Raw genomic sequence first — 24487 nt, 5'->3', positions numbered from 1 at the left:
TTTGAGCTAAAGAAGAATCCCCAGAGTTGTCAGCAGTATAGGGTCTATGATACACAGTTGAGCAGGTTTGATCCCAGCCAGCAGAGGGCAGTGGTGCACAGGGACACTAACCAGTCTATTACATTATGCCCATATTACTGGTGGAAAAATCAAGGCACAGAGCGGTAAAGTGACTGGCCCAAGGTCACTCAACGGCATAACCAAGAAAGGAACCCAGGAGATCTGGGTCCCAACCCAGTTCCCTCTTCCAACCTCTCCATCATGGACTATTGCTATAGCAGATCAGAACATTGGTCCACCTTAACCAGTATCCTGTCCGTGGCAGCAGCCACTCTCTAGTTCTTTAGAGGAAGGGGGTGGAATACAAACCAGAATGCACCTGGTAACCACGACGCAACGCTGTATGCCAGCTAAAAGTAGATTCCTTCCTGACCCTTGCAGCAAACAGCTGGTCCTCTGAAGTATGTCTGATTGCTGTTGGCCTGCCATGCAACGTGGCATGCTGGAGGCGGTCATCCATGCAGGCCAAACGTCTGTATTGAAGTTGAAGAGCTGTATTATTGCCCGGTGGCCATGCCTTGACCACCCGTGGCTGTGAAGAATCTATTGGTCAGTGGTTGGGGATGTTGGAGGAGGGGACCGCTGGCCTGAAGAGAGCTCAGGCATCTCCGTGGAAATACCGCTCCCCAAAACCTGCTCCTTGGGTGGCTGAGGCCTCTACACAGACCCATGGAAACCAAAAGGCCCCAGAAAACAGGTTATTCCTCAGAGAAATTTGTAAAAGTACAAAGGCAGAAAGTTTTATTGACTAGAAACATTGGAATCACAACCCCCGGCCCTGGCCCCTTCCACGTTACCAGGCGTTTCCGATCAGCAGACGTTTCTGCTGTGGCACCTGAGGTGGGGGTTGGTGGGGGTCTGTCTGCCGGCTCCAGAGTGGTATGTGACTCGCCCTGGCTTGTAGGCTGTGAAGGGAGCTCAGTGGGTACCAGGGGCCAGGGAGTGGAGAGCCGGGCCTGCAGCTAGGAGGAATATAGAGGACAACGGGTGCCAGGAGGTGCAGAGGCAGGGGGCAGAACGCAAGGGGGATAGAGGAGTGAAGAGTAGTGGGTCTAACGTGAAGCACGCAGGCAGGCTGCTGGCCATGGAGGGTGCTGGGGAAAAGACGCGAAGGAGCTATGGGGTGAGGGGACAGACCGGTGAGTGGGGAGCAGGAAAGTAGTGGGGTGTCCCATGGGGCTGGGCAGATGTCCCAGGGCGCTGCACCAGACAGAAATCTAGCCGCTAATGGGCGCAGAATGTTGGGCGTGGGCTAAATGTCCCCCCGCCCCAGGTGCCACCTTCCTGCCCCCAGGATCAGGCCCCCGCTGGCCCCACTTTCTCACCCCCTCCATTTCAGCACTCTACACCAGCAAACGGCCCAAGAAATACACAAAGGCTCCGTCCAGGGCTGCAGCCAGCCGAGAAATAAATAAAAAAACAAGGGCACAGTCAAATGTGAGGGTGGCGGCCCCATCGGGGATACCTGAGGGGGTCACAGACCAGGGAGGGCGTCACAGCCCGAGATCGGGGAGGGGAGGGGGGCACATGAGAAGTTAAAGCTCTTTCCATAGGCCAGGCAGGGTCCCTGGCTTGTACTGAGTGCAGCTCCCTGCCCCCACAAGAGGGGCACTGGAGAGATTAAAGCTTTCTATAGACAGGGGCAAAGTCTTGCTCTTATACACCCCCCACCCCACAGGCAGGGCGGGGGACCTGAGAGGTTGAAGCTCATTCCATAGATCAGAGAGAGGAGCCCCTTGGTTTTGTACCTTCATGTCGCTTTGATTGTGCCCTCAGGCGCTGTGGGCACGACCAGACATGTGGCACTTTGAGGATTCATCACAGATTCCCAGGCTGTGACCCCGGAGAGGAGACTGCAGGAGCCCCCTTCGGGCACTGAGGTGCTTTGGAGTTGGGATGGGCTTGGCGGATCCCAGTTTTTGGTATCTCTATACAAGGCCTGGGGCCCGGAAGCCGCTGTGGTGCTGAAGGAAATCAGGTCCCACTGGGACGGCAGAGCTGACCGGAGCTGGTTCCTGGCCAGCCCGGGGTTCCTGCCACCCTAACCTCCTGGTGAGCATGGTGGCATCACGTTTAAAGGGGAGGTTTGGGCCATTCACAGAGATAACCCAGACCGGGCAGCTCCCGGAGTTCTGGGACAGTGAGTCTTGACCTGCACTGGAGAGAGATCCCAGGAAGCCAGGGAAGGGCTGGGCTGGGCTGTACAGGGCACCCTACAGGCCCCTAGGCTGAGGGCACTGCTACGGGGCCGGAGCTCATTTAAAGCCCAGGTGTCAGCCCCCCGGGCAGTGCTGAGACTGGGGAGGCCAGTGCAAGAAACAAAGCCCCCTCCCAGCACTGCCTGCAGAGCAGGAGGCGATACCCACAGCTCCCTGGCACCCGCTTCACCCTGCAGATACGTCCATGGCCGCTATCAAAATCCCAGGCTGCTGTACCCCATTCCAGGCCCTGGTACCCAGGGCTGGTCCGTGGGACCCAGAGGGGAAGATACAGAGCCCATAGGAGGCTGTAAGGGCTTAGTCTGTTGCCTAGCCCTGGCCCAGAGGAAGCCAAGGGACCACAGCTAGCCAAAGCCAACCAGTGGGCATGGGGTCCAGTCCAGTCCCAGCAGAGCGAGCGGCTCAGGCCAGCTTCAATGGGAAGTCTTCCTGCTTGACAGAGACACTGTAGTGGGGCAGGGGCAGGAGCGGAAGCTGTTTGTGGAGGCCAGGCAAGCAGGGGCCCTTGTCCCTGGGGAGCTGCCCACGGCTGCCTGACCCCAGCTCCCTCAGGATGAGATTCTCCAGGAGCCCGGGAGCCCGGGCGGGGTCGGCCCCTTCCCCTTCCAGGCGCTCGGCGTCCAGACTGAAGTCGAAGTGGTCGATCAGGGCGTTGAAGTGGCCGAGCTGGGCGGGGGGGCCGGCGGCGCCAGGGGCCAGCGGGCAGTAGCCGCGGCGGTGCAGCGCCAGGCTGAAGGGGTGGATGTAGGTCTTGGGGCAGCTGGGGCAGCGGTGTGGGCGCTTGCACTCGTGCAGCCGCTTGTGCAGCTTGAGGTGGACGTACTGGGTGAAGCGGCAGCGGCAGAGGCGGCACTGGTACGGCCGCTCGCCCGAGTGCAGCCGCAGGTGGGTCTTGAGGTTGCTGGTGCTGCTGAAGCGCTTGTGGCAGACCTGCGGAGGGGCGGACGGACTCGTGTCAGACCCACAGCTGGCCGCCTGCCAGCCACCACAGCCCCCGGGCTCAGCCCCTGGCCTGTCCCCCAGGCACGGGCCTGCTGCGAGGATCAGCTTTGCTGGGGGTGACTCCAGCCCAGGCAATGGAGCTGGCCTCACTCAGCCCAGGGCAGAACTTGGGTCCTGTGCCTTAGGCTCCGTGTCCAGCTGAGCCCTCGTCCCCCCGACAACCATTATCCACCCTCCCCCTGCCCAGGCCCCGCTGGGTCTCTGCCCACCACGCTGATGCCATTGCCCCTCCTTCGATACCACTCCATCAGGCTGCCCCAAGGGACAGTGCCCCGCGCTCTCAGACCTCGGAGTCAACCGCCCCCACGCCGTCACGGGCTCCAATGGGCCCGGGGGCCCCTTTCCCAGCGCCGGGGCCTTTAGCAGGAGGAAGGAGGGAGCGTCACCTACCAGGCATTCATGAGGCTTCTCGCCCGTATGCACCAGGTGGTGCTTCTGCAGGTGAGCTAGCTGCGTGAAGCACTTCTTGCAGATATGGCACTGGAAGGGTCTCTCGCCGCTGTGCACCCTCAGATGGACCTGCAGGGGGCGCAGGGGGCGGGGCAGGCGTGGGGAGGGAGGGAAAGAAAGAAAGAAAGGTGGGAAAGTGCAGGAGTAAGCGCATGGGAGGAGCCCAGGGGGTTGAGAAAAGCGAGGGATTGAAGGAGAGACGCGAGAGACATTTCCATTAGACGATGGAGCCTCTTGCTCGAGAGGCGACTGTCCCTCTGCGTTGGGCTCTCCTCATCTGGGGGATGGATGAGCAGGGGTAATGGGGGCCCCTGCCTGTCCCTTGCTGACCAGGAGGGGGGGCCCTTTCCTGGGCTGGCTCTTCCCTCCTGCCTGGAACTTTTGGGGCAAGACGGGGAACATCCGGGTTGTGCTGTGCTAATGAGAGAGAGAGCCTGGGGAAATTCTCCTGCAATGTGATCCAGGTGCCAGATCCCAGACAGGGGACCTGCCCCGAGCTGCTGAGATAACACAGAGGAAGGGCAAAGACATCTGAGGGGACTCTAGTGACGTCCTCCCAGACCCCACCCCTATTCATCAGGGGCACCCTGATCAGCTTGAGACTGAAGCCCACCCACGAAGCACGATCCCGGGTAGCCCAGTGTCCGGCTATTAACAATGGAACATCTTCAGCCGTAATGATTTGTGACTGGGAGATCTAGGAGGTGGGTGAGACGTGACTCTAAAGCAGTGGGTTTCAAACGTTGGTACTGGTGCCCCCTTTCACATAGCAAGCCTCTGAGTGCCACCCCCCTTATAAATTAAAACCACTTTTTAATATATTAAACACCATTATAAATGCTGGAGGCAAAGCAGGGTTTGAGGTGGAGGCTGACAGCTCGCGGCCCCCCCATGTAATAACCTTGTGACTCCCTGAGGGGTCCCAACCCCCAGTTTGAGACCCCCTGCTCTAAAGGCTGCTGAGAGGGTTGGAGATTGACTGATTAAGGAAGAGGCCCAGGGGGTATTTACCAAATGAGGAGGTACTTTTCCTCCATAGTGCGCAAAGCAGAGGTGAGTCAGTATCATTATACCCATTTGACAGATGGGGAAACTGAGGCACGGAGCAGGGACGTGACCGGCCCAAGGTCGCGCAGCAGGTAGAGTCAGGAATACAACCTGGGTCTCCAGACTCTCAGCCTAGTGCCCTAGCCACTAGACCATGCTGCCTTTGAAGAGGCTAGCAGGAGCATACTGATGTGGGTCGGGAGGGGCGAGGCTGCGGACAGAGGAGGGTGGGAGAGTGTCCCGAGGTGGCCCTTTGGTACCTTGAGGTTGGAGAGCTGCCCGAAGCTCTTGGCGCAGATGTTGCACTCGTATTTGATCTTGCCGTTCTGCTTCTTCAGAGGGTAGGGCACGGGCGTGGTGCCCAAGCGGCCGGCCGGCGGGCAGCACTTTGGTGTGCTGAGATTGATGGCCTCCGGTGGCTGGGCAAGCAGGGAGGTAGGTTTCTGTTGCTGAACTTCAGAGGTATATGAGGTGCCCCCGGCAGGGGACGAATACTGCTTTGGTCCATAGTCCAAGCCCGGAGAGGAGAAAGCGCCACTTTGGAGGGAGATTAAAACATCCTGTGGCTTCCGGAGCTCGTGGGCTCCCTGTTTTCCATGAGGCAAGACAGTTGCGTAGAGGCCTGGGGATGGAGATGTCCCGTCTCCCCGGGCACGGGCGTATACCTGCGGCTCCGGCGAAGGCAACCCCAAGGGAGGGACTTCCCCCACCCTGCTCATGGGCGGCGCTGGCAGGAAGGGCGCGGCGGGGGGGGGCAGCACAAACCGGGGGTAGTGGGTAGGGATGGGGCTGCAGGCATAAAGATATGGCTGGGGCAGGTGGCCCATTGGCAAATACAGAGGGGAGGAAGGGTAGAGGTTGCTGAGACAGCGCTGCAGCTCCTTGCACAGAGAGGTAGTTGGGCCGTACGGGCAGCAGTTGAGGACTGGCTGGTTCCTGGGGCTCGCGGCTCTTTGGCATGGAGGGCTGGATTTCTCAGGCGCCCCTTCCTTGCCAGGGGCATTGGGGAAAGGGCTAAACCCCAGGGGCCACTGCTTGACGTCCTGGGGGAGCTGCCCACGCAACGCCACACGTCGGCATCCTGATGGGCTCGGTGGCAGGCCCCTGTCCAGCGCTTCCAGGTCAACGCTCTCATCTTCATCGCCCTCTTCCTCCTCCTTTTTCTTTGTGAGCTTAGCTGTGAGGTTTGGGTTGGCGGCCGAGCCCCCCTGTGGTGGCTGAGGCCCCGGTGTGGTGGGGGCTTCTGCGGTGGATTTCCGGATACCATCGTGCTCTGGAGAGAAAGAAGCAAGCACACATGTTACCACACATGTCTGGGTACTGGCTTTGCCAGGAAGTGTCATGGGCAGGGGAATCCCACCCCCACCCCCTCCATCCAGGCACTGTGAGTGACTATTGATTTACCTGGCTGTTTATTCATATCCTATCCAAGGCTCCCATCCCAGGTTCCAAGCGCCTGAGACACTTTAAATGCAGACAAGTCCCCAGGGCCCTGCAGCTGGGCCTGACGTATAGACAGAACCCAGCTTCTGTCCTGAGGCGGTTGGGTCCATCTGGTGGAAATCCCATCATCGCCAATGGTGATCTTCCAAGACCACGGGTTGTGGGTGAGATTTCCACCCTTGTGAGACCAGCTGCACCCCCCACGTCTTTCACCAGCGCTAAATTCACTTTTCGGGATAGCTCCTCAGTTGGCCTGGAGCGAGGCCGATGACTAGAGATGGACAGAGATTACTAGAGTACTAGAGATGGACAGGTCAGTTTGGGTGAAATAAGGATGGAACTGGCCCAGACTCAGGCTGAACCCTGATTGGAAGATCAACATTGGTTCAGCGAAGGTTGTCCGTTTCCTTGGAAGCAGCCGTGGGGAGAGGAAGCCGAGCTGGGAGCCTGCGCCCTTCAACCTTGCCTGCTCCCCTGTCACTCCATCACCTGCCCCTACTCCTCCCCCCCCTTGCAAGAAACTCACCTGTACTTGATGTCTCTCCCCTATTTCACCTGGAGCTCACCTCCACACCCACCCACAATCAAGGTTCAGGGCTGGGCTGGGGATGGGCCAGCCAGACTGTGATCAGCTGAGCCCCAGAGCAGAGTATCCACTATCCATGGGCCTGGCTTAACTGGCAGGAGTTCTGTGCAAACCCAGACACGTGCAGGATGCCAGACACACATGCACAACCCCACACGCCACCCCCTCCTTCGGGGCACAGCCCCCTGGCATGACTCCCCCTGCCCCTCATTACAGCCAGACTCTCTCTGGGGCCGCAGTACATCTCAGATACGGAGGCACACCAGCCACCCCAAGACCCCGCCCCCAGACACTCCTCACCGAGCTCCTCGGCCAGCTCCCTCGGCAGTGGGCACTGCAAGCGCTCAGCAAACTCGTAATTGTACCACACCAGGAGCTCGGCACCCGTCACGATGGGCTTCAGGGTGTAGAAGTAAATCTCCAGGCCGTTCTGGCAGGCCACCAGGTTCTGGGCCGGGGCGTCAGGGGTGGGGTTGACGTAGCGCATCCAGTTACTGCGGCGGGGGTCCCGGGCGTCGATGAAATGGTGAAGCTCGCCCCCCGGGGAGTAAATCTGTAGGAGGCAGAAGGGAAGAGACAGTCCGGTTAGCCACAGAGCTGGGGGCGCTTAGCGATGCCGGTGCATCTGTCAGGAGGTTTATGCTGCCTCTGGGGCCTCCTGGGTCGTGCCCACTAGGTTTGTCACTGATGGTGATGGGCACATGGTCACCCAGTTTTGTTATCCCCTTTTAACAGATGCGGGATGCTGAGGTAAAGAGGAGGGAAGTGACTTGCCCCGTGTCAGGTCCACGTGGAACAGAACCCAGGAGTCCTGGCTCCTAGCTGCAAGTTCAGTCCACTGGAGCGAGCTCTCTCCCAGAGGCAGGAATAGAACCCAGGAGTCCTGACTGTCCCCAGCCAGGAGTTCCATCCACCGGAGCACAGGTGCTCCTTTCGCCAACCGCTCGCTGCCGGGGGTCAGCCCCAGAGGACCCTCCGCAAAAACGGATCCCGCTCCAAAAGGTTGTAAGAACCAATGTTCTGAGCACCTCGGCTGTGGAGCGTCTGCGCCGTGACCAGCTGCTGAGAGTGATGAGGTCCCAAGTACATGCGACACCTACAGCCCGTCTGTGATCTCTCGCTCTCCCTGTGGGGCTCTCATGAGTCACTCCCAGAGAACTGGGCGCAGGAGGAGTTTTATCCCAGCCCCTGCTGACATCACCCCACGTGGGGAGAGGTTTGGTTTCAAACTCAGCCGCCTCGACCTTCGCCTCTGTGGCTTTTCTGGGCACCAGACTCGGTTCTGCCTCCCGGCAGGAGGGACTGGGCAGGCCCCCAGAAAGGGCTGGTCTGTTCCCCTTGTCGCTCTGGGAGGCAAACAGCTGAGAGCCGCCTGGTGCTTTGAAGGGCAGGAAGAGATGACAAAGGCCAGAGGGCTAAGTACTGGCTGGCTCGCAGCCATGGGATTATTTCCTTTTAAGAAACAAGAAAAACGAACCAAGGCAAAAAAAAAAAACACTCCCCAGCAAGCACTGGGGCATGCTGACGCCCACCCGAAATTCCCAGCACAGAGGGGAATGCAGAAAGGGGCTTTTGCTTGCAGTTTGACCAGCAAAAGTTCCCCTCTTCTGGGCATGGGGAGGAGTTACTCTGTGTAAATAAGCTAGGGCAGGGTTGTCTAATGGTGAGAGCACAGGACAGGGAGCGGGGGGGGGGGCTCCTTTCCTGAGTTCTGTTGCTGTGCCTCCCAGAGTGGCATCACTTTCCTGCCCCGTGCCTCAGTTTCCACATCTGTAAAGGAGGGGTAGCCATACTGATCCACCTTGCACAGGGGATTGAGAGACTTAATTCCCTGAGGTATGTAAAGTGCTTTGAAGGAAGATGCAATAAAAGAGAAATGATCACTCAGAGTACGTCGGTATTGCGGGCACAGGGCGTGACCACAGCTTGGGCAGACGTTCCCGAGCTAGCTTTAACCTCAGGCCCTGGAGCAGTGAAGCCGTGGCAGCATGCACTTCAGCACAGGCTGGCCCTGCAAGCAATGACCCGGGGTTTGTACTGCCGCTGAAGCACATCCAGCCGCGGCTTCGTGGCTCCGGAACCAGAGGTAGCTAGATTCAAGCTAGCTCGGGTGTGGTGGCTGGAGCTGCAGACACATCCTTAACCAGCAGCCCCAGGATGGACTCCAGACCCTGGCCAGGTGAGGGGCTCTGGTCAGGACACATGATGGCACCCAGACGTGACGCATTCTCCCATTAGGACTCTGTCCTCAGCCACACTGTCTGCCCAACAGCATGCTGGGGCATCGATACAACACCCGCTCGAGGAGACACTGCTTCCGGCAATGCTGTAGAGCGTTCCCTGGCCTCTTCCCTGGCAGCCATGAGATCCCAGCCACCCAAGCCCTATATGGCTACATGAGTGGAAGACAGTGCCCCCAAAGGTCCAGCTATGGCGCTGGGGGACCAGACTGGGGATGGAGGCAAAGTGCTCTGGAGACAGCAAAACCTTCCCGCAAGGAAGTTCCCTGATTCGAGTGTCTTCCAAAGACTGCACCAGAGGCAGGCCCACGCTGTGCCCGGCTCTGGAAAGATGCCAGTGACTCTCTCTCCCAGGCACTGGCCCCCATGCTGAGCCAGCCTGCCCCCAGAGAACCTGGCAGGTGACTGGCGGAGGCATGGAGTCCCGGGTCAATAGGGCAGGTTGGGGCCAGTGGAGCTGAGCAGGGCTCGGAAGGAGCAGAGGGCCTGGCAGAAGCCGGCTGTCTCATAGTGCTGGTGACCCAAGCCTTCTAGGGAAGGTGCTGCTTGTCTCCGCCCCGGGCACCCTTGGTAGCTGACTGTTAGAGGAGCCTTCCACCCCCGCAGGAAGCCGCCCGCTCTGGCTGGCTGCCAGGAGCAGAGACATGTCTGGGAGGAAGGCTGCGCAGATAGCCCTGAGCAGTGGATGAAAGCTCTCGGAGGGGCCGGCCTTGGGGCTGGGAAGAACACACCGACTCCGTCACCCTCCTAGGAGGGAGCCATTACTCACTCTCCAGAAGTGCTTCCTGTCGGCGTTTTTTGGCACGTTCTCTTTGGTGTAGACCTCCCCGACCAGCGGCCCGAAGCGCGTGCCCGATGGGATGTACTCTCGGCTCAGCACTGCCACCACCTGCAGGGGCACCAGCATGCAGTCAGCACCGGCCAGCCCTCCTCCCACGCCTGGGAACGGGCTCCAGGGAACATCCCAGCAGCCTCCTTGGATCGTGAATCTTTACAGCACTCCTGACACACACATATACCCCCAAACTACCCACCCACACACAGCCATCCCCCTTACCCCGTGCCATACACTCCGTGCACCCTCCCACAACTGCATCACAGCTACGGCCCAAGGCCACCTGCCACCTCCCCGCTCCCCTGGGGCAGGTCTCGCCGGCACCTCCAGTGCAACCCAGCTGGGGAGACCAGATTTTGGTGTCGATGCAAACAGGTGATGGACAGCACGGCCCTGGGATCGGTCTGGTGTTAATTAGCCCAGGCCCCTGACACGCTAATCCCTAAACGGGATTAGGCAGACGCTTCACTGGGGGGGATCAGCACAGATGAGCTGCGTTAGACTGTGAATGAAAGTTCTTCCGATTCCCGATTCCCGTCAGAGTGTCAGAAACTGGCTCCCGCAACCCCTTCCTGGGGCCAGAGCCTCCCAAAGAACCCCGGAGTTCCCCCCCCAAACACTCCAGCCTTGCTACACCCAGAGACACCTTCAGTCCTGCCACGAGGGGAGACGGCTGCACACGGGGCAGCGTGTCTCTTCTGGCAGGCCCAGAGACGGGCCTGGGCTGGACCAAGCCGGGTCTGGCCTCCCCTTGGCCCCAAGGCTGGTGACATGCAGGGCTGGATGCAAACGCTGCCTGTGCGAGGGGGCGAGGAGGAATTCCAGCTGCCAGCAGGCCCACGCTGCGATGGGATCTGGCCGCTCGCGCCTGTGGCTGGCTCATCGCACGAACGCACCCTTCTCTGCCTCCTCCCGCTGGGCGAGGGCAGGCGCTTGTGGCCTCAGCATCGGCTGCCGGCAAACGCAGTGTCCGTGCAAGCGGGCGTGGGGAAAGCTGCCCCTCCAGCCTAGCAAACGGGCAGCACGGGAGTCGGAACCCCCTCCCGTTGCCGCACCCTCCCTCTGGCTCATTCCCGACCGGCACCCCGCTCCTCAGCCCTATTCCCTTCGCCCTTGGGTGCACAGAGCGGGGGATTTCCTCCATGCTCGAGGGAGATTGTACAGGAGGGAAGTTTGTCTTCTGCTCTGCATCCCTATCCCCCATCTCTCCCCTTCCTCCTCCTCCTCCTGATCCAGCAATGCTCTACCCCCACCCCAACCACCCAGCACATGAGAGCTGGGAAGAGGAGCAGGCATATGTGTTAATCAGAGTGCTCCCCTGGTGGGTTCCCAGCTGCAGGTCCATGGAGCAGGCAGCGGGGCTGGGGGCAGGGGAGGAGTGGGGGCAGGCTCAGGGGTGGGGGACCAGCAGGGGTCTGGCTAATATCTCTCCCCCGCTTGTCACCATGGCTCATTGCCCCTTCTTTCCCTCCCCACCCCTCAGCTCCCTCCTCCTCCCCCACCAGCCACGTGCTCTCTGCACAATGGGACCCAAGCTTGGTCAGTCACCTCCTTTTAGCCTGGGAACCAGCAGCGCCCACAGCCCATGTGGGCTCTGCTCATCTGCACAGGGTGAGCACGGCTGCCAGGCAGGGGGAGGGTCCCAGAAGAAGCTGATGGGGGACCTGCCCCAGTTCACTCCATGGTAATTTTTCCCTTGACTTGGTTGGGCCCAAGCTGCGTGAGGCTCCCATAGGCTTGGCTTGGCATGCCCAGGGCTATCACCAGGTCGCAGAGGAACTCCGGCCCACGGGAGTCTCCCACCGGAACCTATCCCAGCCGGGCATATCAATGCACCTCCTGCCCCAACTGCATCAGCAAGTCTGGTGTAATACACCGGGGCCTTTCTACCGCGGGGAATGCAGGAAAACCCCAGCCTTTCCTTGCTCGGATCCCAGGGCAGGCCTGGTTAGCTCACCCCTCCCACCCGGGACAGCCTGCCACAGCAGGAAAACCCCAGCCTTTCCTTGCTCGGATCCCAGGGCAGGCCTGGTTAGCTCACCCCTCCCACCCGGGACAGCCTGCCACAGCAGGAAAACCCCAGTCTTTCCTTGCTCGGATCCCAGTGCAGGCCTGGTTAGCTCACCCCTTCCACCCGGGACAGCCTGCCACAGCAGGAAAACCCCAGCCTGACCCAGCTGCTGGGAATGTCCCTGATTCCTCACTTTCACTTCCTCTGCTCTCTGCCTTTCCCAGCTCCTTGGAACCCTTCACTGCCCCCTCGACTCACACTGTTCCTCCTCTGCATTTCCTTCCTTCCTGGCAGCAGCCCCCCGCCTCTCCACACACACCCACCCCCACGAGAGCAGCCACCCGGCCCATGTTCCCACCAGCACACGTGTCAGGAGATGCCCCTCCCCACCCCAACCCCCTACTCTGCCTGTCCCTAGCTCCAGGCGTGGCCTATGCCCTGGGCTGGCGCTAGGCACCTGGAAATCTGCCCCCTCCGACTCCCTGGGAATGGCAGCAGGGTCTAGTGCTCACACCCCGGTGGCGGGGGATGCACTCAGCTCCCCGCCCTCCCCCCCCCCCGGTTGATAGCTGCCAGGGCCCCCACAGGCCCCTGGGCCTTTGTGGGGACAGAGAAAGACAAGGTGGCAAGTTCTCAGGGCACTTCCTGGGTGCAGGCAGAGGATTAACACTGAGGGCCCGGGAGAGTCAGAGTCAGGGAGCCTGTGAGACATAACCAGGCTGCCCACCGTCATGGCATGCCACCCCACCACCACATGGGCACACTGCCAGCGGCGACAGGGCCTAGGGGTCTGAGCACCGGCCGAGGCCAGGCAGGGCTCACTGTCGGAAGGGAATGACCCCCCCGCGCACACACCACCAGCTGGGCACCTGCCCCTAGAAGGCCAGGCTGCAGGGAGGAGAGGGCTGGGAGGGAGGGGAAGGTTAATGCCTTGGTGGCTGCGTCTCGCTCTCCTGCTTTGATGGGAGGAAGCTGAGCCCAGAGGCTGTCACTTGGTGAATACCACAGGCAGATACAGCCCTCGCGGGGCCTGCCTGGGAGCTTCCTCCCTCGCACTCACACCCAGGAGGCTCAGGCGCCTTCGGCTCTCACCGCACCCGCCCAGCCCCTGCTGCTTTCATCTCTCCCCGCAGGAAGCAGAGAGACGGGAGCCGGCCGGTCTGTGTGCAGGCCTGCTGGTGTGCCCCCGCTGATGGTGTGCGATAGGCACGCGTGGCAGCTTGCAAGGGATGAGCATGTTCGAGCCTGCCGACGACTGTGGTCTGTCGGTGTTACGTGTGCACACAGGTATGTGCGTGCGTGTGAGCAGGAGCACGGGGATGGATGCAGGTGAGCATGCACACGCTTGTGTCTGCACGTTAGCATGTGCAGGGGTGTGCGCGTGTTAGTATGTTCACATGCATGCGTATGAGCACGAGCAGGTGTGTATCCACAGTCGCATGTTCACTAGCAGGTTCACAATGTGTGTGTACGTATGTGAGAATGTGCACAAGTGTCTTGCAAGTGTGCAGTTTATCTGCCTAGAGGAATGGTGAGGGGGCACAAAGGATACCTCGGAGCACCTCTTCTTGTCCCATTGCCTCTTGCCTGGGCCGGGGCTCCCAGGAACAGCCAAACCCTTGGTGCCTGCGACTCACCTTGTGGCTGCTGTTGCACCGGAAGGCCAAGTTTCGGGGTAAGGAGGCTTGTGCGCGAGGGACGTCGGGGCGCGTGAGCATTTCGCACGGCTGGTCCTTCACGATGTAGGTGCATCGTTCTTGGAAATCCGCCTCCCGCCATTGCAGCATGGCACGGAGCTCCCCTCGCATCGCCGCTCGCTCGCTTCCCTCTCAGTCTGGCCACAGCATGGGGGAGCCTGGCACAAGGAGGACAAGAGCAAACTGCTCACTCACAGTACCAGGGGCTGGGGCCACGCAGTCACTGGCCGGGGGGTGGGGGGGGGTTACTGTCCCTGGGGGCTCGGATCAGACTCATCAGAACGCTAGACAGGGGGCTCACATGTCACACCCTACAGGACCCGAATGCAAAGAGCCGGAATCTCCAGGTGTAAATCAGGAATAACTTTACTGACAGCAAAGGAGTTACACTGGTATAAATCTAGTGGAGGTCAGATCAGAATCAAGTTCTCCAGCCGAATTACACACTTGGTGTTTCTCTCTCTTGCCCCTGCCCCGCCCTGCAATTAACCAGCCTCACCTGCGAGTGACTCAGTCATCTCCAAGGAACCAAGCTCCCAGGGACCACACTGGGGTCGGCGATGGAGAATCTGAGCTATGCAGCATCCTCACCCACTAGGGTGACCAGATGTCCTGATTTTATAGGGACAGTCCCGATATTTGGGACTTTTTCTTATATAGGCTCCTATTACCCCCCATCCAAGTCCTGATTTTTCACATTTGCTGTCTGGTCATCCTATCACCCACTGCTAAATTAACCGGGGTGGGTCCCTGCGGCTCAGATCAAGCGTGGTCGCTTAATAGCAGATGCACCCGAAGGGAACCAGCTCTGTGATCTGTGGTAACATGGGATGGATTTTTTCCACCTCTAACATCCCTGCCCCTAAGGCGCTCTACACCCCTGTGAGTTTGCTTCTTTTTAGATCTTCCCCTTCACTCCTAGGGCCAATGGTCATTGGGATCTCTGGCCAGGGGCTCGTTAGCGCCAGCTAGGGGTGGTCTGCGGTAGTGGCTGGAACTTAAGGGCAGTTTGTGCTGTGCAGCAGGAAGAAAACACAAAAGGCCTGATCCCACTCTGAGCTGGCAGCCTTTTTCCGGCCCCTCTGCGCTCATTTTGCCCCTGGGGAATGACTGCATAGGCCACACGGCAATGGAGAATCTGCAACCTGCAGTGTCAGAACTTGGGCACAGTCCGTCATCCATCCCTCTCTCTAGCCCGTGTCCATCCCTGTAGACAAATTCACTTGGACTGATGATTTTGTCCCCTGCACTCTTACAAGTATTGGCTTAGAAAGGCTGCAAAGGACACTTGAAAGTACCCCAATGCCAGCGGGTTGCTGACCCCCCATGACATCTCACAGTTGACGGCCTGCATGGCTAACGCACACCATGACATGCAGACGCTGGGCAGGAGCATTAGCCCCCGGGACTAGGGGGTCTGAAAACAGGCGCCGTAGCTGCAATGGATGGAAAGTGCTTGTGGGAACAGAATGTAGGCAGGGAGCACCAATGACAATTGAACCGCCGACGGGCGCAGAACCCGTCCCAGGGCCAGCATGACACAGCTGCCATCTCTGCCTTTCCAGCTGTCCAGCTTACACCAAGCGCGTGGATCATTGTCAGCTCTGCACTGGGCAAATAAGAATTTTTTTTTTTTAAGGGAGCGGGGCCAGGGGAGTGGAGTCTCCGCCAGAACAGAAGGGAGGGGGAGTATTTGCTCCTAAAAACGAACTCCTCAGATCCATCCGTCCAGCCAGGGCAGGACTGGTCCATACAGTGAACATTTTCTTCTGCTGTATCCAGTCGGATTATAATTGTCAGCAGCTCTGGGGCTTCCCCCTGCCCTTGGGTGGCTATTCCACACTCTATCGGGAAGTCCTGTCTGACAGTCCACCTCAGTTCTCCTAGTTACACCCCCTTGTTCTCCGGTCTCAGATCCGAGACGGTGATTGTCTCTCATGCTCATGCACACGGAAGGGCCAGATTTAGGCATCAAAATAAGGCCCATTGACGCTGGGCTCTTCTGAAAATCCGGCCCAGGCATCAGTGTTGAGAACTGAGAGCTAGCTCTGAGCTTTCCAGGAAATCTGTCCTCTTGCCAGGCCTTTGAAATAACCACGGCGGGAATAGAACTGATTTTGTTATTTTGGAGTGAGTTTGGGAGCGGACGCTCTTATTGCAGGTAAAAGCATCTCACGTCAATTCAGGCAATGCCAAGTGACCAACTTGAGCCCCTTCTAGGCCAAAATCAGTGGGTCCAGACTTGCTATACCAAGCTAAGTGGAGTACTCAGGAAAAGGGGCAGATGGGGAAAATTCCTAAGGAAAGTTGCTCCGGAATAGCCAGATCAGGATCGTATCTAACAGATCCTGGGGCTGCCAAAGTCAATTGATTGTAACAGGGAGCAGAACTGAGCCTTTAGCTCCTTTAATCTTTCCAGATAAATTAACCCCTCCGCCCCCTTTGTCATTTTTGTGTCTCTTCTCTGAAGCCGATTCATTTTACCTGCCTCTTCCCAGTTCCGACGTGCCCAGAGCTGGAGGTGGAATCCCAGCTGTGCTCTCTTACAATGATCCCAAATCTTTGTCCCCTGCAGGCTCCCCGGACATTGGGGAGTGTGGATGGGGCTAGCTGGGTCTCCTTTCACGTGGCCATCCTTGATGCACATACAACTTTGCTAGCCTGACACTGACTTCCCCGCCAGTGCCTGCGTCTCCCTGGGAACCCTCCACGCTGGCTGGAACGTGACGGAGTCCTGTCGAAGGAAGGAGGTGCAGTAGCCGGTTGGCAGGCCTCAACAACTGCATCTCATAGAGGAGGGCAGGGCGGGGGGTGGAACGGGCACTAGAGGGCTGCAGCCAAAGACAGATGGGCAGCAAGAGCTCCCGGGAAATGCCGCCAGAAAGTCAGGTTTAATTCATTTCTAGGACAGCCTCGAGGCACAGTCACAATCAAATCGACAACAGGATTCGTCTCTCAAACTGATGTGAACTCACAGCCCGGAGTGCCCCCGTCCCTTCCCCAGCAAACAGCCCCTTCCCAAGCAGCCTCCCTAGGAGCACGCCCTACAGCAGCAGAGTGCCTCTGTCAGACCGAGAGGCCGGCCCAGCCAAGGGCGCTCCTCCCAGCATCTCCCGGCCTTCCATGCATGCCAAGGACTGTCCGATCCAGCAGATCCCAGCAGGAAGGCAGAGATGGGAACCCAGGAGCTGCTCACTTGGCTGGGATGCCTGACTGCAGAGCTGGCTCCAAGTCTCGCTGGAAAGTGGCACTTACCTGGGATCACCTCCTCCTCCACCCAGCACAGCTGCGGGCAGCCCTCGCCGGCCCTGCCATGCCCCCCAGCCTCCCGCCTCAGAGGTCCTTCCCCATCTCTTCTGGCCCCGGCTGGTGCGCTCTGCTCTCAGGTCCCCAGCATTGGGGTGAGCCGCTCCTGCAGCAGGATGACAGGCAGCAGCCCTCATTCTGACAACCTGTTTGTGGAACACAAGCTCTCCCGGGGGCGTCACGTGTCGGGGATTACAGGGGATTAGCCAATGGCATGCAGGGAGATGGCCCCTCTTTCACCCCTGCCAGAAAAAGAGAGTCCAGATGGAGGATTTGGTAGCCCTCCTGTTAGGATGCAAAAAGTACCAGGAGGAGTCCCAAAGGGAGGGGAGGGGGCGCAAGTGGCCTTGACCCCTGCATAAACTGGTTTAGTGGGTGAGGGCAGCACAGGGAGGGGATCAAGAGAGATCCGTGCTGGGGGGCACCTGGCCTGCTTTGTGGGACCTCAGATTTGGCCTTTCCTATCAATGAACTGGCTCCAAGCTGGGAAAGATGCAAGGCTTTTCCCGGGCCATGGGGGGGAGTTTGTGGGTGTGAGGGAGGTCTTCATGATTCCCTATTATCACGGCAAAAGAGACTCTACCTGGCCGGATCTCCCTCTAGATACAACACAGTGGGGTCTCACACAGCTGCCAAGGTGAAAGGCTGGGGTTTATGAGGTTTCCTTGGTTTGATTGATTGATTTAATTAACGGTCACTTTTAATGATCTAGGCTTGGTTCTGCAGCGAAATTTTCCAAAGTGCAGCCCAGCAATATGACAGTACTCAGCAGGCATGCACCTCCAGGGCACGCGAAGTGCAGAGATCCGGGTACCCCAGCCTGTGTGAGCCCCACAGCAGTTCAGCTGCTCAGATCCAGACCTGGGCTACCCCTGCCTACATACAGCTCCAGAACCGTCTGAGTGCAGAGATCCAGGTAACCCAGGAGGCAAGCACCTCCATGACAATGTGACCACAGAGATCTAGACCGGGGATATTCCAGTAGGCAAACACCTCCACTGAAAGCTGCAAACAGCAACCCAGAACTGGAGCGCGGACGTGTACAAAGAAATTCCATTGATTTGCTTGGCAGGCAGTTTCCTGTCACAGATCTTCACGCAACCACAAACGGGCAGCCCACCCCTGGCGCTCACCCACTAAGGAGAGCAGGTCACTCACACTCCTGCAAACAGCCTTTGTAACAACTATAGACCATCGCTGTTCTCTGCATGCGAGAGAGAGAGAGAGACCTCACCCCAGGACTTCAGCAAACCGCCAGCGACCCCACTCCTTTGATGTGGCAAAAACCAGAAAACTGCGCAGCACCAGAGTCATTCAGCGCCTTTCTGTTGTTTGACGTCGCTAGGGTATTGCCTTTGTTTTTGTGCATTTAACAAACACTACAAATATGGGCCAGGTTTTGGTGGGTGTAACTTACACCGTGTAAATCAACAGAGTAACTTCTGTGCTGCTTTACACACACCGGGGCTCTGGCCCTGTGTGGGGTGCAGGAACAACCGCTGTTTGGAAGCTCAAAGGAAGTGTAATTCTAGTCTTTGCCAGCAGGAGTCACTGCAGGGACTGGGACAGGCGCACGGGCCAGAGGGCAGTTCGCAGCTTGTGCAAACCCAGCCTCTCCCAGCAGGGGTCACTGAAGGCTGTGTGTTAGGAGCACAAGCCATGAGGAAGCGTCCGGCTATTTGCAATGCATAGATGAGCCCTGGTATAATGCAAAGTACATGGCAGAATTTCATTCAATGGCCTTTTGTTCCTCATGGCCGGTGAACAAGGGCTGGAGCGTGCAAAGGGCTGAGGACCTCACCATCCTGGGGAAGGTTGGGATGGGACCCTGGGTGTCTTTCCTCTTCTCCTCCAGCGCCTCCAGTGACAAGTAGCAGGGAGCTGGGAAGTTTGCCTTCTATGGAGAGATTAGAGACGCTAAATGGGTGTTGCTCTGGTAGAAGACGGCCGAGGATACCCACATGATCGCAGCCCACATGTATCTGAAGGGTCTAAATGTCGAGGACGGAGAGGAGTCCACCAGGGCCAGCATCCAAGGAGGTGCATCCGAGGGTCTCAATCCAAATGGACTCCAGTGAAGTCAGTGGGAGTCGTGGGTGCTCAGCACCTCTTCAGATCAAGCCACTGGTGCCTAATTGAAGCACCCACTTTTGAACAGGTTGGCAGAGGTGTCTCCTCCCAGTTCCCCCACCCCACCAACAGCTACTGCTACAGAACAGGAAACTCACTCCGCCATGGGGCAGTCGCTGAAGTTCAGAGCATCACTTTGAAAGAACAGTTTCCTCTGAGCTGCCAGCTGTAGCAAGAGGCCTCAGAAGCTGTGACGTCCGTTAGAGCTCTTTGGAGCTCATTGGTTTGTCAGCTCTGCTCCTATTTGGGCTTGGTTCCTCCTGGGTCAGGAAGGTGGAGAGTCTCACCTGTGATACCACGGGCAAAGGGAACCAGTCCCAGGTGAGGCCAAGGGGCAGGATCACATGCCCTGATGTTCATGCCACACAGAGCTACAAGATGGAAAATGCATTAGGAAAACTAGGCCACAGATGGATGTGAGCCCAGAGTTCCTGCACAGTGGCTGTGACAGTGAATAAAAGCAACGCTGGGCTGCTTCCATCTAAGCATCCCAAAGCACTTTACCTAGTTGGTTAAGCTTCACGTCAACACTGCAAGCTAGGAAAGGGTCGTTAGAGCCATTTCACTGATGGGTCAACTGAGGCACAGAGAGGTGACGTGACATATCCAAGGCCACATAGTGAGTTGTTGGGACACTGTGGTGATGAGGGGCAAATAAATGCTCTCTTAGATATATAGATTGGATTAGACTAGATCCAGGAATAGAGTCCAGGAATCCTTGTAATTCCCCAAACCCAGAAATTCCTTCAGCCTTGCGAACAGCGAGGGTTCAGATTCATGGGAACTACAATGTTTTCTGAATTTTTCTACACATTTGGCTAATAATTTTTGGACAAAACGACTTGGAATGGCCCTTCATTGAAGGTGGTGACCGATGTTTTCTCGTGTCCCTCGATCTGCCCAATGCCAGGCGTCATGACACTCAAAACATGGGTAGAGGTTGGCTTTGACTGGTGCAAGCAGCGCTTTGGGACGGCAGGAACAGGAAAGCGTTTACAGAATCGCCATTGTCGGAAAACTAGAGACAATGCAGCAATGCTGCGTCCTAGAAGGTGAAGGAGACAAAACCAGGGTGACAGAGAATATGTTTGTCAGAGACATCTGGACTAGACAGGGCTACTTCACAAAAGTGAAAGGAAACTCTAGGACCTGGTAAAATTATCCCTCCTCTTCCAAACGCCCCTGGGCCTAGGGAGGGGGTGAGCATGGGTCCATGTGGGGTATTTGATGAACAGAGAGTAAGCGACTTCCTAAAGGTCACACAGAGAGCGTACAGCAAACCTGGGAGCAGAACCCTGGTCCTGCAGGCAGCAGCGCTGATGTTATCTACTCACGCACAGTATGAAAGCACCAGGGCCGTGCACAGCATTCTTAATGGCCACGCTTCTCAGCTTGCTGAGAAGCATTGAAGCCTGGTGAGATGGCTGCAGAATATGGGGTCTAGGCTTGAGTTGGAGCTGAATTTGCTGTGACAGGTGAGCACATCTTTACAACAGGCCTGGTCTACACTAGAAAGTGTTTGCCAGTATAGTTATACTGATACCATTATACTGACAAATCCTCCTAGTGGAGACACAGCTTATCCTGGCAAAAGCAACTCTTTTGGTGAAATTGTGTCTACACAGGGGCTTTTGTCAGTATAAAAAAATCACCCCCCTAACTGACATCACTGGACCGGTGTTTTAATGTAGGACCTAGCCTGGGAGCGAAGGCAGGTTGTGCTCAATACGTATCTGTGATTGCGTTAGGTCCCGATCTTGCAACAAGTTCTTCTGCACCCACGTAGGGCCCCACTGAAGTCAATCAGAGGGTCTGCCTGCATGGGATTCAGCACAGGATTAGGGCCATAGCTATGCAGGGAATGTGCGTATTGTATCAAGCGTGCACGGGATGATCCAGGTGGGAGCCATTCTTAACTCAGCAAGGACCACTCCCTCCCTTTAATCTGGTGAACCCTCAATGCTATTAATTACAAATGTTTTAAATTGTGTCTTCATTCACCTCCATGCCCACCAAAAATAGAAGATGTCGGGGGGAAAATTGAAAAACTTAAGAAATTCCAAAACCAAAAACTTTGTTTCAAAATCCAGGCCAGGTTGCCAAGTGACAGCAATGTCATTACCAATCCCATCGGTGCACATTTACAAAATCCAAGCGTTTAAAGGGAAAGGAAATGAATAGTCAGGGGCATAAGAAATCTTCCCCCGCCCATGTAACAAACAAAACAAATATAAACTAATGCATATTGCATCACAACCCACGAGTTTCAACTCTGGTCCAGCATAAATACGTCTCTTTCACAAGTAATCCCAAACTATAACACATCACACAAAACATTTCTGAAAACGAAATGTCAAAGCGACATCCCAATACGGATACATTAACGATACATATTGATCAGCCCCAGATGCAAGCCCACAAATATCCAAAATGGATAATGTTCTATACTTTCCTATTACCCTATGTTCCTACAATGAGTGCACTTAAAAAGCTCATTCTGGGTTTAACTATATTCTCAGTTCCAGCAATATTCCCTGTGCTGAACATGGGGAACACAGATAGAAATGGTAACATCTCTAGAACTGGAATGAACATGTTTAAGAGCATCTATTGGATAACTATAGTCTCAAGAGCCATCAATTTTATGGAATTGACCAAAACATTCTCCTGTCAGCTAATACACTTACGAGTTGACAATATTTCCCATATAACAGTATCTTGTAAAAGAAAACACTTATTTACTGAACTCTAGATAACAAGAATAATACTTATAAAACCCACAAACAATTCACAGATTAGAGATAAGGCTGTTGTATTGCAATGAAATACGCATGTCTTTATACGTGATAAAATGATCATAGAATCATAGAATATCAGGGCTGGAAGGGACCTCAGGAGGTCATCTAGTCCAACCCCCTGCTCAAAGCAGGACCAATCCCCAACTAAATCATCCCAGCCAGGGCTTGATCGTGTTTTCAGCTATTCTGAGGCAAGAGTTAAGATTTATGATGTCCTTAGCTGTTTGTTTCCTTGCATTGAAGAACTTGAGTTTTTAAGTGATATGCTGGGAAATCACGCGGGTGTCTCTTAGCAACCTTCGCTGGTTTCTAGGAGAAAGGTATTTAGGCTTCGTATAGAGATGGGTCTGAACGAACAGCCAGAGGGATTCCGACTTCGAGGCAGCTCCGATCCAGGACTGAATTTTGCACCTGATCCTTCTTTTTTTTTTTTTTTTTTTTTAACTGGCCAGTTCAAAAACCTGGATCTGCGCAGCCCCTGGGCTTTGGGAAAGTTCTGATCCAGATCTGAACTTTGCATCCCTAACAATCAATGCCCAAGGTGAGCGGTTTGGACAAGAGGCAGGTAACAGCATCAGGAGAGGAGGCTTTCAACAGAGGATTTGGCAAGGGAGACAGAGGCAGAGAGTGAAGGAAGGAAAGCAAAGGAGGCAGAGAAAAGAGCAAGAGAGACCCCAGGAGAAGGGCATTGCCTACCTGGCCTGGGCAGCTGCTCCTTAACCCTGATGCCAGAGGATGACAGAAGGAGAGAGCGCCCCAGCCTCTGGGAAGTCTCTTTAATGTTATGATTCAGCGGCTGGGCTTGAAGTGAGTTCATTGACAGGAAGCGTCTCTCGTTCAGGGGCTCTTGCTAAATTTGGAGAGGCGAGTCAAAGCAACCTCTGCATCAGCTGCACCACAAGGGAGGAGGAGGTGACAGCTGGGTTCTCTGATAAATAAAGTCTCCGCTCCTGTCTCCTACTGCACCCGCAATCTCTCCTGCCCTTGGGAGCCTTCCTCACCCAGTGGGGGAAAGGACCACCAGCTAGGAATCACTTCTCCCTAGTCCATTCTGTGCTGGGCTCCTCTCCCTAATGCCACCAGCCTGTCAGCCACTCGAGTGCTCTGCCAGCCCTCTCTTTGCCTTGCAGGTGAGCAAGAGGAGCACCCCAAGTCCCTTAGAAGCACGCCCCTGTGACATCCAGCCCCTGACACTGGCTACTCACAGAAATCCCAGCCCCCAAAGGAGCCGGGTACCCCCGTTTTACTTTAACCCCCTGTTCCTGCCTCACACACAGCACAGGTGAGCCTTTATAACAAACCAGTAACAGGTTTATTTAAGAATAAAGATTTAACTAGAAACAGGAGAGATACAAAATAAAATGGTGCAACCCGAATTAAGGCTGACGTTGATCAATGGTTCCCTTTCCTAGCTAATAAGGTGGGATTTTTCTCCCCCTCCGCCCCCCGGCAGCATTCAGTCTGTTGCAAAGCTGGCTGGCTTCACAGGAACCAGGATCCAAACTGTCATGAAAACAGCCCCACTCCAGGAGACGTCTCCTCGGGAAATGGCTGCAGAGGGCCGCTCCCCACTATGTGTTCTACTGAAGCAGTCTTTACCCATAGACTGGGGGACCCTGTCTGTTGTAATAGTTCCACCTCCACTTGGTTTCTATCGTTTGCAGTTGTTGGTTTTGCACTGACTTTTCTGCAACGGGGCAACGGTAAACACTTGAACCTTGCATGACATCACGGGCTAACCAGGGAGAGGTGGCCACTCCCTCCTGCATGAATAGGCCGTCACCGAGCTGTATTTCTCCCTGGTGATGCCTCTTAACTTGAAGAGCATAAGGGCGTCAACTTCAGTATAGTCACTTAATGTCTTAACATCACGCCATGATTAGGAACCTTGATAAGTTGCCAGCTTTCAATAGAGACCTTACATGTTACCCTTTATGGCTAAACAGTCTGGGAGCAATGTTTTTGATGAAGTGAGTTTGTCAGGTCTGAGACGAAAAGTTGTTTGCAAAGAACAGGGGACCTTTGCCAAGGGTCTTGGTGTCACACCTGGCTGGCCTGAACATCACAGACCTTAAGCAGCTGTAGTTCCCATTGGCTTCAGTGGGAATAGCGGGTGCTCAGCTTCTCTGGACATCACTTATTTTGGTACCTGAAAGTGGATTTATGGGCCTAGCTTTAGAAACCCAACTTGGACATTTGTAGGCCTCAACCTCTCCTTGCTTCAGCACCCCCATCTGTAAAATGGGTCCAATAACTCTCGCCAGCCCCTGGCGTTGTGAGACTCAGTCCATTGGTGCTTTGAAATCCCAGGAGAGGAAGTGGTAGAGAAGGGCAGAATGCAGCACTGGGTAAAGTCAAAGGACTGGGATAAAGCAGGTGACAGAGCATGAGACGCCAACACTCCATCACAGCATAAAGGAGACTGGGACCCAGGGATTAGCACCCAAGGGATCCGTGTCGAACCCCATTCTTAACTCCACTTCCTCCAAGCTGCCTACCAGTCTGGACTCCTGCAGCCAGATGCAGGGGAGGGCAGGTTAGGTTGGACATAAGGAAAAACTTCCTAACTATCAGGGTGGTTAAGCACTGGAATAAATTGCCTAGGGAGGTTGTGAAATCTCCATCATTGGGGATATTTAAGAGTAGGTTAGATAAACACCTGT

At 56.2% G+C, this 24487-nt stretch overlaps 1 protein-coding gene across 1 annotated transcript; it reads right to left on the bottom strand.

The window, feature by feature from the left end:
- Positions 1 to 758: 758 nt before the first annotated feature.
- Positions 759 to 22761, bottom strand: ZNF683 (zinc finger protein 683). The gene is made up of 7 exons (XM_024107628.3): positions 22521 to 22761; positions 13531 to 13748; positions 9817 to 9936; positions 7108 to 7360; positions 5039 to 6051; positions 3672 to 3800; positions 759 to 3209 (listed from the first exon to the last, which is right to left on the bottom strand). Exons 2-7 carry the CDS (start codon positions 13699 to 13701, stop codon positions 2682 to 2684), a joined length of 2214 nt encoding a protein of 737 aa, XP_023963396.2. The 5' UTR covers positions 13702 to 13748; positions 22521 to 22761; the 3' UTR covers positions 759 to 2681.
- Between the last annotated feature and the right edge of the window lie 1726 nt (positions 22762 to 24487).

This window comes from Chrysemys picta, chromosome 23 (assembly GCF_011386835.1).
Source record: "Chrysemys picta bellii isolate R12L10 chromosome 23, ASM1138683v2, whole genome shotgun sequence".
NCBI classification, from domain to species: Eukaryota; Metazoa; Chordata; order Testudines; family Emydidae; genus Chrysemys; species Chrysemys picta.
This window is presented reverse-complemented; position numbering and strand designations above follow the sequence as displayed.